Source organism: Mustelus asterias, chromosome 5, assembly GCF_964213995.1.
Source record: "Mustelus asterias chromosome 5, sMusAst1.hap1.1, whole genome shotgun sequence".
NCBI lineage: Eukaryota > Metazoa > Chordata > Chondrichthyes > Carcharhiniformes > Triakidae > Mustelus > Mustelus asterias.
In genome coordinates, this window is record NC_135805.1 from 42,950,459 (window position 1) to 42,965,411 (window position 14,953).

A 14,953-nucleotide genomic window follows, 5' to 3' on the forward strand; every position below is an offset into this window, starting at 1 on the left:
TTGGGCTGAAGAATTCCCATGATTCACAAATTGAAGAAGTTTCTCCTCTTGATCCTAAATGACCTCTTATTCGGAGGTTGTGATGGCATGATCTAGATTCCTGCCAGTCCCTTAAGAAGTTTCTGTTTCAATTAAATCAAATCCCAACTTCTAAACGCAAGGGAAGATAGGCCTAGTTTATCCAATCTCTTCTCGTAGGACAAATCCCTCATCCCAGGATCCAATCTATTGAACCTCTGTTGCATTCCCTCTAGGACAAGTATATATTTCCTTGGGTAGGGATATACACTACAGGGGTTCTATGGTTCTAAAGTAAATAACGTCATACCTTTCCACTTGGTATTCCAGCCTATGTGTCCTCCACGCCACATACATTTCTACCTAACTTTGTTTCATCAACAAACTTGAACGTGTTACATTTTGTTGCCTCATCTAAGTCATTAATAAAGATGAAGCCTGAGTACTGATTCTTGCAGTATCTCACTTGTTATAGCCTGTCAACCCGAAAATATCCCATTTATTCATACCTTCTGCATTTTGTCTGTTAACCAATCCTCAATCCATGCTAATTTAATATATTCCCCAAACTCATGAGTCCTAATTTTGTCTAATAACATCTTGTGTTCCGCCTTATCGATAATTCAAATGTGTCACATCCATTGATACTCCCCCTTATCCATCTTACCAGCTATACCCTCACGTATGGTTTCTTTCATAAATCTGTGTTGATTCTGCAAAATCATATGATTTAAGTATCCCGCTACCATGTCCCTAATAATGAATTCTAGCATTTTGTCCACTACGATACTTGTTTTTTCTTCTTCCTTTCTTAAATACTCCGATTATATTTGCTACTTTCCAATCCTTGAAAATTGTTTTAGAATCAAATGAATTCTGGAAATTAAAAACCAATGCATTCACTATCTCTGCAATTACCTCTTTCCAGAAAATAGAAATTCCCACTATTTGGGATCAAGGAATTCCACCTTTTTGTTTTTTTCTGCAAGGGCAGCAGACACTTGGGAATCTGTGTTTGAAATATATTGCAGTTTAAACATTTTAAAAAGCAATTCAGAACTTCCGAACGCAACAACAGAAAGGGAACATGCTTATTGTTGATTCTGGCAGAGGTGGATGTGTTCATGTTGTATGCCTCCCCTGGCTGCCTGTGCAGTGTATTGACTTGTGTGAGCTGCCAGGTGAAGAGAGATTGAATGTGGCATGTGAACGGTACACAGCATTGATTCAGAGGACAGTTCCAATATTGCTTATGGTCCTGAGCGCAAGACAGCTGGGTGGGACAACCCTGAGCCTGGCTGCTGACAGAGAGGAAATCAGGGCTAGTGAGCACCGTCGCAAGCACCATGCAGAGGTACAATTATGTGCAGTTTTTATTTCCTATTTTTACCCGACCAGATCAGGCCTGCCCTGGACAAACATTTTTTCTTTCTCCAATAACCCAGATTTCCCAGAGGCAACAACTGAGCTCACTTTCAGATTGAAGATGTCCTTTCTCTCTGAGGTGTGCGTGCATGCGCGCCCATCCGTCCGTCCCGATTTCTCGGTTCTCTCACTATCTTACCAGCTTGCCCTACCCATTGGCTGGCGAGGTGAAATGGTAAGATTGTGGCCAAAGTGTTTAATTTGTAAATTTCTTTTAGCAAACGTTTCAAAATGAGGCAAAACTGTTAATTTTAGAAACATAGCTTAAATTAGTTGGAGATTCTGGCTTTCACCATATGGTTGGAGAAATTGGATACAGTAATTCAAAGTTTTATGTACATAAACAGCAATTTGCTTTCTTAAGGAGGCTTCAATGTAATAAAGTGTACCAAGGTGCTTCACAGGAGCATTATAAAATAGAGTATGATACCCAGCCAAGCAAGGAGATATTAGGTCAGATGACCAAAACCTCAGTCAAATAGGTAGATTTTATAGTCTTAAAGAAGGTAGAGAAGTAGAGAGGTTTAGAAAGAAAATCCCAGAGCTTAGGGCCTTGCCAACTGAAGGCATGGGAACCAGTAAGGGAGTGATTCAAAAGTAGAGCACTCAAGAAGTGGAATTTAAGGAGTACAGATAACTTGGAGGGTTGTAAAAGCTGGCAAAGATTATGGAGAAAGGACAGGTGAAATCACAGAGGGATTCGAAAATGAGGATGAGAATTTTAAAGTGGAGGCACTGCTTAACCAGTGAGTGCAGGGATGATAGGTGAACAGGACTTGGTGTTTAAGGATAGGGGCAGCAGATTTTGGATGACCTCAAGTTTACAAAGATAGAATGGGAGACTGGCTAGAAATGCAATAGAATAGTCAAATCTTGAGGTAACAAAGACATGGATGAGGATTTCATCAGCAGATGAAATAAGGCAGGGATGGAGGTGGATACAGACAATCCTGGTGATGGAGCAGATATGTGATTGAGAGCTCATTTTAAGATTAGCTCTTGTCTAGGGGACAAAAGACAATGGCCTCAGTCTTCCGAGTATTTAATTGGAGAGAATTTTTGCTCGTGTCGTACTCAATTTCAAACAAGCGCTCTGAGTTTAGAAACACTAGCAACACCCAGCTCTGCATCACCATCAACTCTCTCAATCTCTCCAGTGTACATGTGGAAACTGACATGTTTGTAAAACATTGCAGTTGATGTAAAACTTCATTTAAGCTGGTGATTTACAACATTTGTCTTTGGTTCAAATGTTTAAGCTGAGCTACAAAGTAAATCAAATAGAGAGTGTTGGATTGTGACCTGAAATTTCCTCCATGGATATAATTGAAAAGTTAGATCCAAGAATTCCCCCTTTATTGTGCCCATTTTGCTGATGTAAAGTTCTTTCCCAAGTACAGTATCTTAACAATCTCAATAGACCACCAAAATTTAAAATAAACATAAATGAAGTTGAACAATTACAGCCCAAGGAAAGCACCAACCCATGCCATACATGTAATTATGAACATTTAAGTTTTAACTCCTTCAACCATAATTTATGCACAAGATGAAGAGTTAGAAATAGGCCATAATCTGATGTTAGTGTTTACTTTAAACAAATGTTGAAATGTCAAGTCACTTTCATGATTTGATGCAAAAGCATTGGTCCACAGTCTTGACGGTAATGTAAGAGATTCAAAGAAAAAGCTAATGTTCCTACCCACTTGAAGTTTAATCATTCCACCCATTTGAAGTGGCCTAAAAGCATTTCAATTCACTACAAATCATGAGTGCTATAATTACATGATTCTCTGTTATTAAAAAAAAGACCTTTTTTTACTTCGGCCATTCTCATTCCTACTTTTTTTTTAAAACCTTAGATGCATGTTACAGGCCATGGGGATTTGTTGCCACTTGGTCCCTTTCATTTCTCTGGTACTATATCTTTATATTGATATTTTTCAAGTTTACCTTTCTTGCTAGACTCTTGGTTCCCTATTATTTCCAGAATATTTTTTGTGTCTTCTCCCAAGAGGACAGTTATTATGGCACAGAAGGAGGCCATTCCGCCTGACAAAGTATTTGTTTAATGTCTCTGCTTTTTCCTTACTTCCCATTGTAATTTCACCTGTCTCTGCCCCTAATGGGCCTGTGTTTAATTTCATTAATGTTTTGCTATTTACATAACTGTAGAAATGATTATAATCTGTCTCTTGCTGGTCTATTCTCATTCTCTGTTCTTTTTTCTTATCAGTTTCTTGGTCCTCTTTTTGCTGAGCTCTAAAATCCTCCCAATCCTCAGGCTTGCTACTTTTTGACCACATTGTAAGCCTCTTCCTTTGATCCAATACTGTCTTTAAGACCTCTTGTTTAGCATTGTTGGACCACTTTTTCTGTGGGTTTTTTTGTGCCTTAGAAGGAACCTACATTTGTTACAAATTATGTATTCTTTTAAATATTGCTTGTCTGCCATCATTTAATGTTGTTTCCTGATCTACCTTGGCCAACTTAACCCACATGCCTTTGTAATTTGCTTTTATATTTAAGACCCCAGTTTTGGAATTAATCAAATTACTTTTGAATTCGTTACGAAATTCCATCATGTTATGGTCATTCTTTCAAATGCCCTTTAGGACAAGGTTATCAATTAATCTCTGCTCATTGCACAATTATAGATCCAAAATAGCCTGTTCAATGCATAAATGCCATTTATAATATAAATCATGGTCTGAGTTCATTCTGCTTTCTAAAGTAAAAGAAATCTTGGAGCACATGATACATCCAGTGACAAGGTTTTCTGTTGGATGCCAGGCTTGCTGAAAACACCAAGATATTATGGTAACAGAGAAACAGAAGTAAACCCCTCTGGACTGTTTCCCCAATCAATCGAATTATGAATGTTCAGGCAGATGCATTTGCCATGGACAGCATTGGTAGGAGTGACCATTGCACAATTGTTGTGGAGATAAAATCCCATCTGCATATAGAGGAAGCCCTCCATTGTGTTATGTGGCACTAGCCCCATGCTAAATGGGTTGGATCAGAATTGATCTAGTGGCTTAGAATTGGGCACTCGTGAGGTGTTATGGACTATCAGCAGTGGAATTGTGTTTTTTTTACCACAATCTGTAACGTCATGGTGTTACGATCCCAGTTAAGATCCAGGAAGATCTCAGAATAGAACCCTGGCTCAAAAGACCATAACTTTTACTTTAAAAAATTGATGAATAGATTCCAAAGGCTACCAATTAGCTTCTAACACAATAAAAGCATTTATTAAACATGAAAAGTTTGATAACAGTATTCCTTCGCTTCCACTTATCTTCATAAATGTGCACAGATTTTAAGGATATCATAGGTTATAAAATGTATCTTGTGCCATAATGGTCTCAATAAACATACAGTCCCTTTAAGCCCACAGATTGACTGTGGTCAGACACACCACTCTGAAATATGAACTGTGGATTTCTCTTCAAATCCCCAAATGATTCTTGCACCGTGAGCCAACTTATTTCGCTGGACTCTCTACCACGAGTGATTCCATACTCCACTCTCAAGATGACACGTCTTAGAATCTCCTTTCAAACAATGCTTTCCCTCAGCTGTTCCTAACAAGGATCCATTTTCTGGTTTTACAACTCTTCATTCACTATTCCTTTGCCCTGAAAGTTTTCAACTTTTCACACAAACTCTGAAATCCAACCACCAATTGCTTAAGCTATCGCTTCACAGGCTGTAGTAAAATATCACAAACTTCAGGGTCACTTCAGATATCCTTGGCTTCTTACTAGCCAACTTAACCAATTGCTTCACTTTTCAGCTCTGCCTTTAACTTCCATGAACAGTACCTTTTTCCAATTCCAGTTTCTGTTTGTTATTTTGACTTGTAACTTCCTGGGATATTTATTTTCATTCTGTTTTCATTCTTTACTTCTTGGTGTGCTTTTTGGGAAGTTTGCCATTTTGCAGATCCCTTGTCCTGCTTCTACCTTTTTAGTTGCACCTGCTATGAATTCAGCTAAAACACATTCTCAAGATCAGTCTTTCTGAAAGTGGCCCCTGGTTGCTAAGCAAAATCTCATTCTTCCCCCAAGCTTGTGTTTACTTTTTCCATTGTAAACTCTCTCAGCACATTGCAGCCACAGTTTGAACTGAAAACAGAGTAAATTAAACTCATCTTATTTCTAATATTTAGCAATGCAATTATAGATCACTTAAAACTACCTCTGCTTCCTGACAATGGCTTGACGTATTCCTCATTCTGTTTCTGCCATTAAGGCAGGGACGAACCTGGTAGAGCAGGGAGATGAAGCTGGTTCAATGAGGAGTGTATTAGGGCATGTCAGAAACAGCATCATAAATACCTAAGATTACAAGATATTAGAGTGGGCCATTTGGCCCATTGAGTCTGCCATTCAATAAAATAGCCTCTGACTCCACTTACCCGCCTGTTCCCCATAACCTTTGACTCCCCTGTTAATCAAATATTTATCTAACTGAGCCTTGAATATATTCAATGATCCAGCTTTCCTGCTCTCTGAAAGAAGAAATTTGTCCTCATCTCCATCTTGAATGGGAGACCTTTTATTTTGAAACTAAAAATGAAGGGTCAATCTGGTGAGGCTACAGTTCTAGGCTACAATCTATATTAAACAATGAAAGATCAAGATAAACTATTCGACAACCAATTATTCGGACTAATGCTCTGCAATTAAGTCATGTTCAGTTGTAAATGGTTGTGGATAATCAAACAACTGATGAGGGACAAGTCTTTGAGAACATGCCATTTTCAATGTTGGAGTCCAACAGATGCGTATTCCAAGGACAAGGTTTGTGCATTCTCAACCCTCAAGTGAAAATCCAGCCAGGAGTGCTGAGGATCCTGCCATGACAGATGCCAGTTTTCAATCAATCTGACTTGCATTGTAATATCAAGAAACCTCTTGCTAAAGACTTGTGATCCAGCCCAGCTATTCAGTACAGCTACAACATGGCATTTATCTGACGTGAAAAATTGTCCCAAGTCTTGTCCTGTCCACAAATAGCAAGACAATTTCAATGACTGCCTCATCAGTCTATTCTCAACAATCAGGAAACTAGTGGAAGGTGTGGTTAATAGTGATAAAGACAAAGAACTGTACAGCACAGGAACAGGTCCTTCGGCCCATCAAGTTGGTGCTGACACAGATGCCTCTCTAATATTTTCTTGCCTGTACGTGGTCCATATCCCTCTATTCCCTGTCTATTCATGTATCTATCCAGGTGCCTCTTGACCGTTGTTATAGAATCTGCTTCCACCACTTTCTCTGGCAGTGTTTCAGGCATTCACCACCCTTTGAAAAACGTTCTCCTTATATCTTTTAAACTTTCCCCCTCTCACTTTTAACCTATGCCCCCAAGTAATTGACCCTTCGACCTTGGGGGGAAAGAGACTATCCACTCGATGCAAGCCTGTAAAGCTCTGTCAGGTCCCCCCTCATCCTCTGACATTCCAATGAAAACAATCCAAGTTTGTCAACCTTTCTTCATAGTCCATATCCTCCAAACCAGGCAACATCCTGATAAATCTCTTCTGCACCCGTTCCAATGCACCAACATCCATAGTGTGGTGACCAGAATTGTACACAATACTCCAAATGTGGCCTGTAGTCTTATACAGCTACAACATGATTTTCCAATTTCTATACTCAACCCCCCGACAGATGAAGGTCAGCATGCCATATGCCTTCTTGACCACCTTGTCCACCTGAGTTGCCATCTTCAGGGAATTGAGGATCTGCACGCCTAGGTCCTTTTGTATGCTAATATTTCTAAGGGATCTACCATTTACTGTATACTTTCATTCTGCAGTAGACCTTCCAAATCGCATCATCTCACATTTGTCCGGGCTAAATTCCATCTGCCATCTTTCGGCCCAGGTCTCCAGTCGATTTTCATCCTCTGACGATCCTCCTCACTATCCACTACTTCCCCAATTTTTGTACAATCTGCAGATTTACTGATCAGACCACCTATATTTTCCTCCAAATCGGCCCCAACACCAATCCTTGTGGAACACTGCTTGTCACAGACCTCCAGTTAGAAAAGTACCCTTCCACTACTACTCTCTGTTTTCTATGCTCAAGCCAGTTTTATATCCATCTTACTAGTTCACCTTGGATCCCATATGACTTCACCTTCTGTATCAGTCTGCCATGAGGAACCTTTCAAAGGCTTTACTAAAGTCCATGTATACAACATCCACTGTCCTGCCCTGGTCAATCTTTCTTGTCACTTCCTCAAAGAACTTAATCAAGTTTGTGAGACACAACCTCCCCTTCACAAAACCATGCTGCCTATCACTAATAAACCTATTCTCTGCCAGATGTGAGTACATCCTGTCTCTAAGAATCTTCTCCAATAATTTCCCCACCACTGATGTAAGGCTTACAGGCCTGTAATTTCCCGATTGTCTCTTCTGCCCTTAAATCGAGGAACAATGTTAGCTACTCTCCAATCCTCTGGTACCTTGCCTGTGGCTAAAGGGCTTACAAAGGTTTTGGCCACGGCCTCTGCAATTTCTTCCCTTGCCCCTCTCTCTGTATTCTGGGATAGACCCTATCTGGCCCTGGGAACTTGTCCACCTTAATGTTTTTCAAAACCTCCAATACCTTCTCCCTTTTTATCTCAACATGTCCCAGAATGTCAACATCCACCATCCACCACATCCTTCTCTTGTGAATACTGATGCAAAGTACTCGTTAAGGACCTCACCCACCTCATCTGGCTCCACACACAAATTCTCTCCATTGTCCTTGAGTGGACCTACCCTTTCCTTAGCTACCCTCTTCCTCCTTGCATATGCATAAAAAGTCTTGGGATTCTCCTTAATCCTGCCTGCCATGGACATTTCCTGACCCCTTTTTGCCTTCGTAAGTCCCTGTTTAAGCCTTTTCCTGCTATCTTTGTATTCCTCAACAGCCTTATCCGTTTTCAATTCCCTGAAATTTATGTATGTCTCCTCCTTTTTCACTAAGCTCACAGTCTCTCTTGTCATCCAGGGTTCCCGAATCTTGCCATCTTTATCCTTCATTTTTACAGGGACTTAGTTGTCCTGAATTGTTAACAATTGACTTTTAAAAGACTTCCACATATCGGATGTGGATTTACCCTCAAACAGTCGCCCCCAGTTTAATGCTTTCGCTCTGGGACTACTTCTATCCTTTCCCAGAAGTATCTTGAAACTTATAGAATTGAGATCACTGTTCCCAAAATGGTCCCCCACTAAGATATCAATCACCTGTCCGGGCTCATTTCCCAGAACCAGGTCTAAGATAGCCCCTTCCTGAGTTGGACTATCTACATGTTGCCTCAAGAAGCACTCTTGGACACATTGAAAAATCTCTGCCCCATCCAAACCCCCGGCACTAAAGGAATTCCAGTCTATATTGGCGAAGTTAAAATCACCCATCACAACAACCCTGTTGTTTTTACATCTTCCCATAATCTGCTGACATATCAGTTCTTCCACTTCACACTGGATGTTGAGAGGTCTGTAGTACAACTCCAACAGTGTGATTGCACCGCTCCTGTTCCTGATATCAAGCAACAACACTTTACAAAAAATCTACTCACCAATGCTCAGTTTGGGTTATGCTATTCATTTCCAAACCTCATTGCAGCCTTAGTTCAAACAAGGGAAAAAGGGCTGAATTCTAGAGATGAAGTGAGAGTAACTGCCCGTGACATCAAGACAGTATTTGATAAAATGTGACGACAAGGATTACTGCACAGTTCTCAAGGTTCATTACTATACAGAATTAGCATAACTTACCTATTTTTCAATTCTATCTCACAATAGAGTCATAGAGGTTTACAGCATAGGAACAGGCCCTTCGGCTCAACTTCTCCATGCCGCCCAGTTTTTACCACTAAGCTAGTCCCAATTGCCTGCATTTGGCACATATCCCTCTATACTCATCTTACCCATGTAACTGTCTAAATGCCTTTTAAAAAACAAAATTGTACCCGCCTCTACTACTTCCTCTGGCAGCTTGTTCCAGACACTCTCACCACCCTCTGTGTGAAAATATTGTCCCTCTGGACCCTTTTGTATCTCTCACCTTGAACCTATGCCCTTTAGTTTTAGACGCCATTACCTTTGGGAAAAGATGTTGACTATCTAGCTGATCTATGCCCCTCATTATTTTATAGGCCTCTGTAAGATCACCCCTAAGCCTCCTACGCTCCAGGGAAAAAGGTCCCAGTCTATCCATCAAGTCCCGGTAGCATCCTAGTAAGGCCGAGTGTTTGCATTGCATCTTTAGGACCTTGCCAACCTCTAGTACAACTTTCATGGATTGATGTATTTATACTCTGAGATCTCTTTGTTCTACCACATCTAGATTTGCAGCTTGGAAATAATAAATGACCTCCATATTTTTCCAACCAAATGTACTGCCTCCCATTTATCTGTTTTGTACTTCATTTGACCATTCCACAAGTTTATCACTGGTTTTTGTACTTTGCTATCATCAGCATTACCCTCTCTCTCTCTACAGATGTTAGGAAAACTGGTTTTCAATTCTCTGGTTTCCCTATTGCCCTTAGATAGCGGAAAATAATGTTCAGATAAAGACTTGTTGTGGTTAACAAGAGACAATAGCTTGTTTGTGAAGCAAGTTATTAAATATAAATTTAAAAATAGTTTACTGTCCCTTGCCAAAGATTACTATTTGTTAGCATCTATTCAAGTTTTCATTCTTTGTGCGTTGGCTCTAGTCACCAATTATTATTTTTTTTAAATCTTACTAGGCCTGATGTGGGCAATTTGGCCAAAGAGAATGAAGTAGCACTGGAGCAGATGATGATCACGCAGCTGAAAAATGGTGCTGGTATCAAGGTACATTTCACAGCCAAACCTTTAACTGTAATATATTGCAAACAGTTCATTGATCATTTGTATACTGGTGATGGACAACCTTTTGTGCCTCTATAGAATAGACACAGCCTAAAACTGTGGTTTTTGGGTTAGGAGGTACGTTCTTAAAAGTCTGAAAATATTGGCTTCAGCTTAATCCTTCACCAAATGGCTTTCTGGAATAAAACATAATAGCAGAGGATGTTGCCTAAAGGTAAAAGTTGAAAACTATGGGGAAAAGAAATCGGACAAAGCTAAAATGCTAGTGACCATTGTGGAAAATGACAGAAAGCAAGTATAAATTCTGAAGGTATGATCACCCTTGATGTTTTGGGAGTCGGAACCATTATCCCAGTAGAAGAATTAGGTGAATATGTGGACTTAGGTTACACACCTAAAAAAGAGGAAATGAGCTATGGTCATTTACATTTGATTAGCAGATCCGGGACGGAATTCTCCGGGCCCGCTAGAGTCTCCCCAGCCCCTGCCAGGAGTGGTTCCATCCAAGTTACAACTGCTCCCCACTAATGTGGAGCAGGCACCCTGGGCAGTGCCAAGGGGATGGGGCCTATCGGGGGGTGATCATTGCGGGGGGCAGTGCCAAGGGGGTGGGGCCTATCGGGGGGTGATCATTGTGGGGGGGGGTTACCCGCTGCCATTTTATAATTGGGATCACTGGGAGAGGGAGGGAGGGATGCATTACTGGCATGAATGATGTCCCCAGCATATGTCATTTTTGGTACGTGATATTTTGCTGAAGATGGATAATGCTCAATGAAAAGTAGATCTCACAATGTTTCATGTGGTTTTAAAAAAAACTTTTTCTGGTATCTTCATGATGCATGTTGATTTCTTATGGGTAGTAGTGAAGGTTTTGAGATGTGATGTTAATAAAACTGGAGTAAAATTTAAAATTGGGAGTCCGGCACCTGGAGATTTTAAATTATATTGTTTAAGTAGGATAGGTCTGGAACAACTTGAATCAATAATTCTATTTGGAGAGTCCTACTGCCATTTTGTACTAGGTACTCACAGAAAGATGTTGCATCTAAAAAAGGCACGAACAATTGTAAAGTGATTCATCACTCTGCTCAGTTGAGATCAAATGCTAATTTTAGTGTGTTGGAGTTTAGAGCTACAATAAGTCCACAATGTTTTAAGTGTATAGAAACATTTAAAAGTGAAATCTGGAGAAATGTGTGCTTGAGGAGCTTCCATCCTTAAATGACCCCAAAAAGGTGAAATGCTTTACATAATCTTCCGAATTGGTGTTTGTGTGCAACTAGTTTCAGGATCTTTCTGATGGTTGAGCTGGGAAATGTCCTTCAACTTGGGAAACTAAGAAAATAAACTCTTATTTAGTTTAAAGTACTTTCAGTGATGAAACACTGAGTATTATGGAAGCAGTGATTGTGGGATTCAATTTGTCAAAGATTGAGGTTCTGTACAATGGGAATACTGAAGGGAGCATATCAATTGAATGTTATGCAGATAATCGTTCATTATGGGATAATATATACTCTTACAAAAAGTGAATGAGAAGTTATAATTAATTTTACTGGCTTGAAATATATGTTGAAGATTCACTAGATGGATGCAAGTCATCAAATGTCTGTTTTGCGAGAAAAATGTGCATGTACGAAACCATCAGCTTGATAGTGAGTAATGAGTGGACAAGTCTTCAAATTTAATTGATTTCAGTGTCATACTGTTATAGCAGTCTATGGAGGAGCAGGATAACTTGACAGCAACTTTCTGATTTCATTTAATCGCACACTCAGAAGCTGGAAGTTCAAGTACATTCTAATTGTGTTCATTTGAGACTTTAACCTTTAGGCAACAGGAGACAGTTTTGTGAAGTAACTCAGGAAATCTTTAAATTGTAGATACCTATTAAAGACAGGGTGGGACTTGACTAGCATACTATGGCTCTTGCTTTCCGGTTCAGCCTTGGGCGCAGGTTGACACTTGGCCTCTGTGTCTTCTGCTGCTCTTTGGACAGCAGTCACTTGCTGCATAAATTGCTCAGTGCACGCTCCTGCTTATTAACTCATTCTAAGCCACAGCCTACAGCATAATCAATGATCTTGCATTCTGATTGGGCTAAATGATGCAAGGCTAATGCATAATTGGCTTAAGGATTGTGTGATCAATCTGTGATTGGTCTGTGTGGGCATGATCAGTTTCTAATTGGTTTCTTGAAGGTGACGGTCACCTATTGATATCATTTCCCATAGTCCACTGACTGGTCTAAGGTGTCAATTACTTGTAGCACCCCTCTTATTAAAGAGGGGATAAAACACTGTGTGGGATCCCTCTTATTAAAGTTGGTTTCTGTTACTTCTTGCTAAGATAAAAGAATGCTACATGATATCTTCTTTGCTCATTTGTTAAGGATGGGGGAAATATGCTGTCATGCCCCCATGAATAATATCTTGTGCTCATCGTCTCAAATCCTCATTTAATTGGTATTAAATCAGATGCCTATCAGTAACTGTTTTGGACAGGTTATTTGAAGGTTGCTGTGACTTCTCTGTGGTTACTTTACTGTACTTTTAAAATAAAGGGTAGAGTGGTACAGTTGCTTTAAACCTTAAAACCACCTGCAAAATCTTTGATCTTTATCTGGGGGTGATGTGTCAACAAAACTCAGTGTCTAAAGTATCCCCACATTGAGAGCTCCTGGAAAGGGAAGAAAAACGATTTAAACTTTAAACTGGATTAAAATCTCAGCCACTATACAAATGTATACACATATTAAACAAACAAGAAAAAAAACTTAACATACAAGACCAGACTGAGGGCCATTAGTTTGGTAATACAAAAACAGCATTTACAGACACCCAAGAAATTGCATTCAGGAAAATGTATACCTCAACAAAATGCACTGATGCTTGCACACGAGTTCTTTCTCTCTTTTTGTTGCCTTTGGACATAGCATCTGAACTATAAACTGGAACTTAATCACTTAATTTTTCCTCACTTTCTAAACCTAACAACTAGATGGGATTTAGAGAAACAGATTGTTTTACTTTTCAGGCGGGCACACAAGCAGTTGGTGTGTTATGTCACTGAAAGAGGAACGCATCACATGTAACTTGTGCCACTAACGCCTCTGGTTTCACACAGGGAGTGTCAAGCTTTCCTGTGAGGCTGCTTAACTGCTTCCCTGAAAGATCCACTGACATTACACAGCTCCTGTTGGAGCCTCTCAACTGTCCTGTCCCTTTCTGTGAGCTGGCTGAGTTGCTATACCACAACCAGGGCAGCTTTTGCATGCAAACTCGATCTTCTCTGCAGTTGCAATATTGTAGCTAACTGCTCAGTTCCTAATCTTAAAGTAAAAACCTGGCTCACTAAAACATCTGTCTTCTGATCAGCCAAAAGACCCACTTTCTTTGCAGCTCTTAAATTCTTCTTATCCAACTGCTTCTGGGCGAACACAATTACCACTTCCATAAGGAATCCATCCCAAATCTCCAAACACTGTAAGCAGTGTTTGGGAGCCTTTGCTAGACAACTTTTCTAGCTGCTCTCAGTAGAGAACAGAGACCGTTTTAACTGACATTTGTCAGCATCAGAGTCACTGGCAGGTTCACAATGACCCTGCAACCTTTGGGCTTTCCCCTCCCGACTGCACTGCTGGTCTGGCAGATTCACCGAGATCCTTTCTCACAAAACCAAGTGTTCCTGTTCAGTCTTGAAAGTGTCATACTATTATAGCACAGTCTATAGAGGAGCAGGGTAACTCTGACAGCAACCTCCTGATTTCATTTAATTGGGTAAGAAGTTTAACAACACCAGGTTAAAGTCCAACAGGTTTATTTGGTAGCAAAAGCCACAAAAGCTTTCAGAGCTCCAAGCCCCTTCTTCAGGTGAGTGGGAATTCTGTTCACAAACAGGGCATATAAAGACACAGACTCAATTTACATGAATAATGGTTGGAATGCGAATACTTACAGCTAATCAAGTCTTTAAGATACAAAGAACGTGAGTGGAGAGAGCATCAAGACAGGCTAAAAAGATGTGTATTGTCTCCAGACAAGACAGCCAGTGAAACTTTGCAGGTCCAGGCAAGCTGTGGGGATTACAAATAGTGTGACATGAACCCAATATCCCGGTTGCGGCCGTCCTCGTGTGTGCGGAACTTGGCTATCAGTTTCTGCTCAGCGACTCTGCGCTGTCGTGTGTCGTGAAGGCCATTTAATTGCACATGCTAGAAGTCTTGTACAATTTATTCTGTAAAATGTTCAACACTGTTAGCCTATTACTCGATGTAGGCAATTTTATTTTACCTAAACTTAATAAATGCAATGATTATTGATTCCTAAATTAAAACAAGATCATTTATTGAACAAAGATGACAGGTGAGTATTTATCTGAAGACAATATAGCTTAGCATGATGATTTTAATTTTCTCCCCTCTTCTGTGCCATGCCCCCACGCCCAAGCACAACTCCATATTGTCCCAAAAATGTCATCTTTGTCATCTGTTGAAACTCAAAGGGATCTTTATATTTTCTTTGCAGGTCAATCAAGCAGGCAGTGTCCCTCTTCAGCCAATAATGAATGAAGCAGCAAGTGACTTGAAGATGGATGTTTCCTCTGTGAAGATGTAAACCTTAAACA

The 14,953-nt window shown here is 40.1% G+C and overlaps 1 protein-coding gene across 2 annotated transcripts in view; it reads left to right on the forward strand.

Moving 5' to 3' along the window:
* Nucleotides 1-14,953, forward strand: part of ttk (ttk protein kinase) — a 55,143-nt gene that overhangs the window by 11,324 nt on the left and 28,866 nt on the right. For both annotated transcript variants that reach the window (XM_078212459.1, XM_078212457.1), the window contains exons 7-8: nt 10,219-10,306; nt 14,854-14,939. In XM_078212459.1, coding sequence (XP_078068585.1) covers nt 10,219-10,306; nt 14,854-14,939 — 174 coding nt within the window. The remainder of the gene's footprint in view (nt 1-10,218; nt 10,307-14,853; nt 14,940-14,953) is intronic.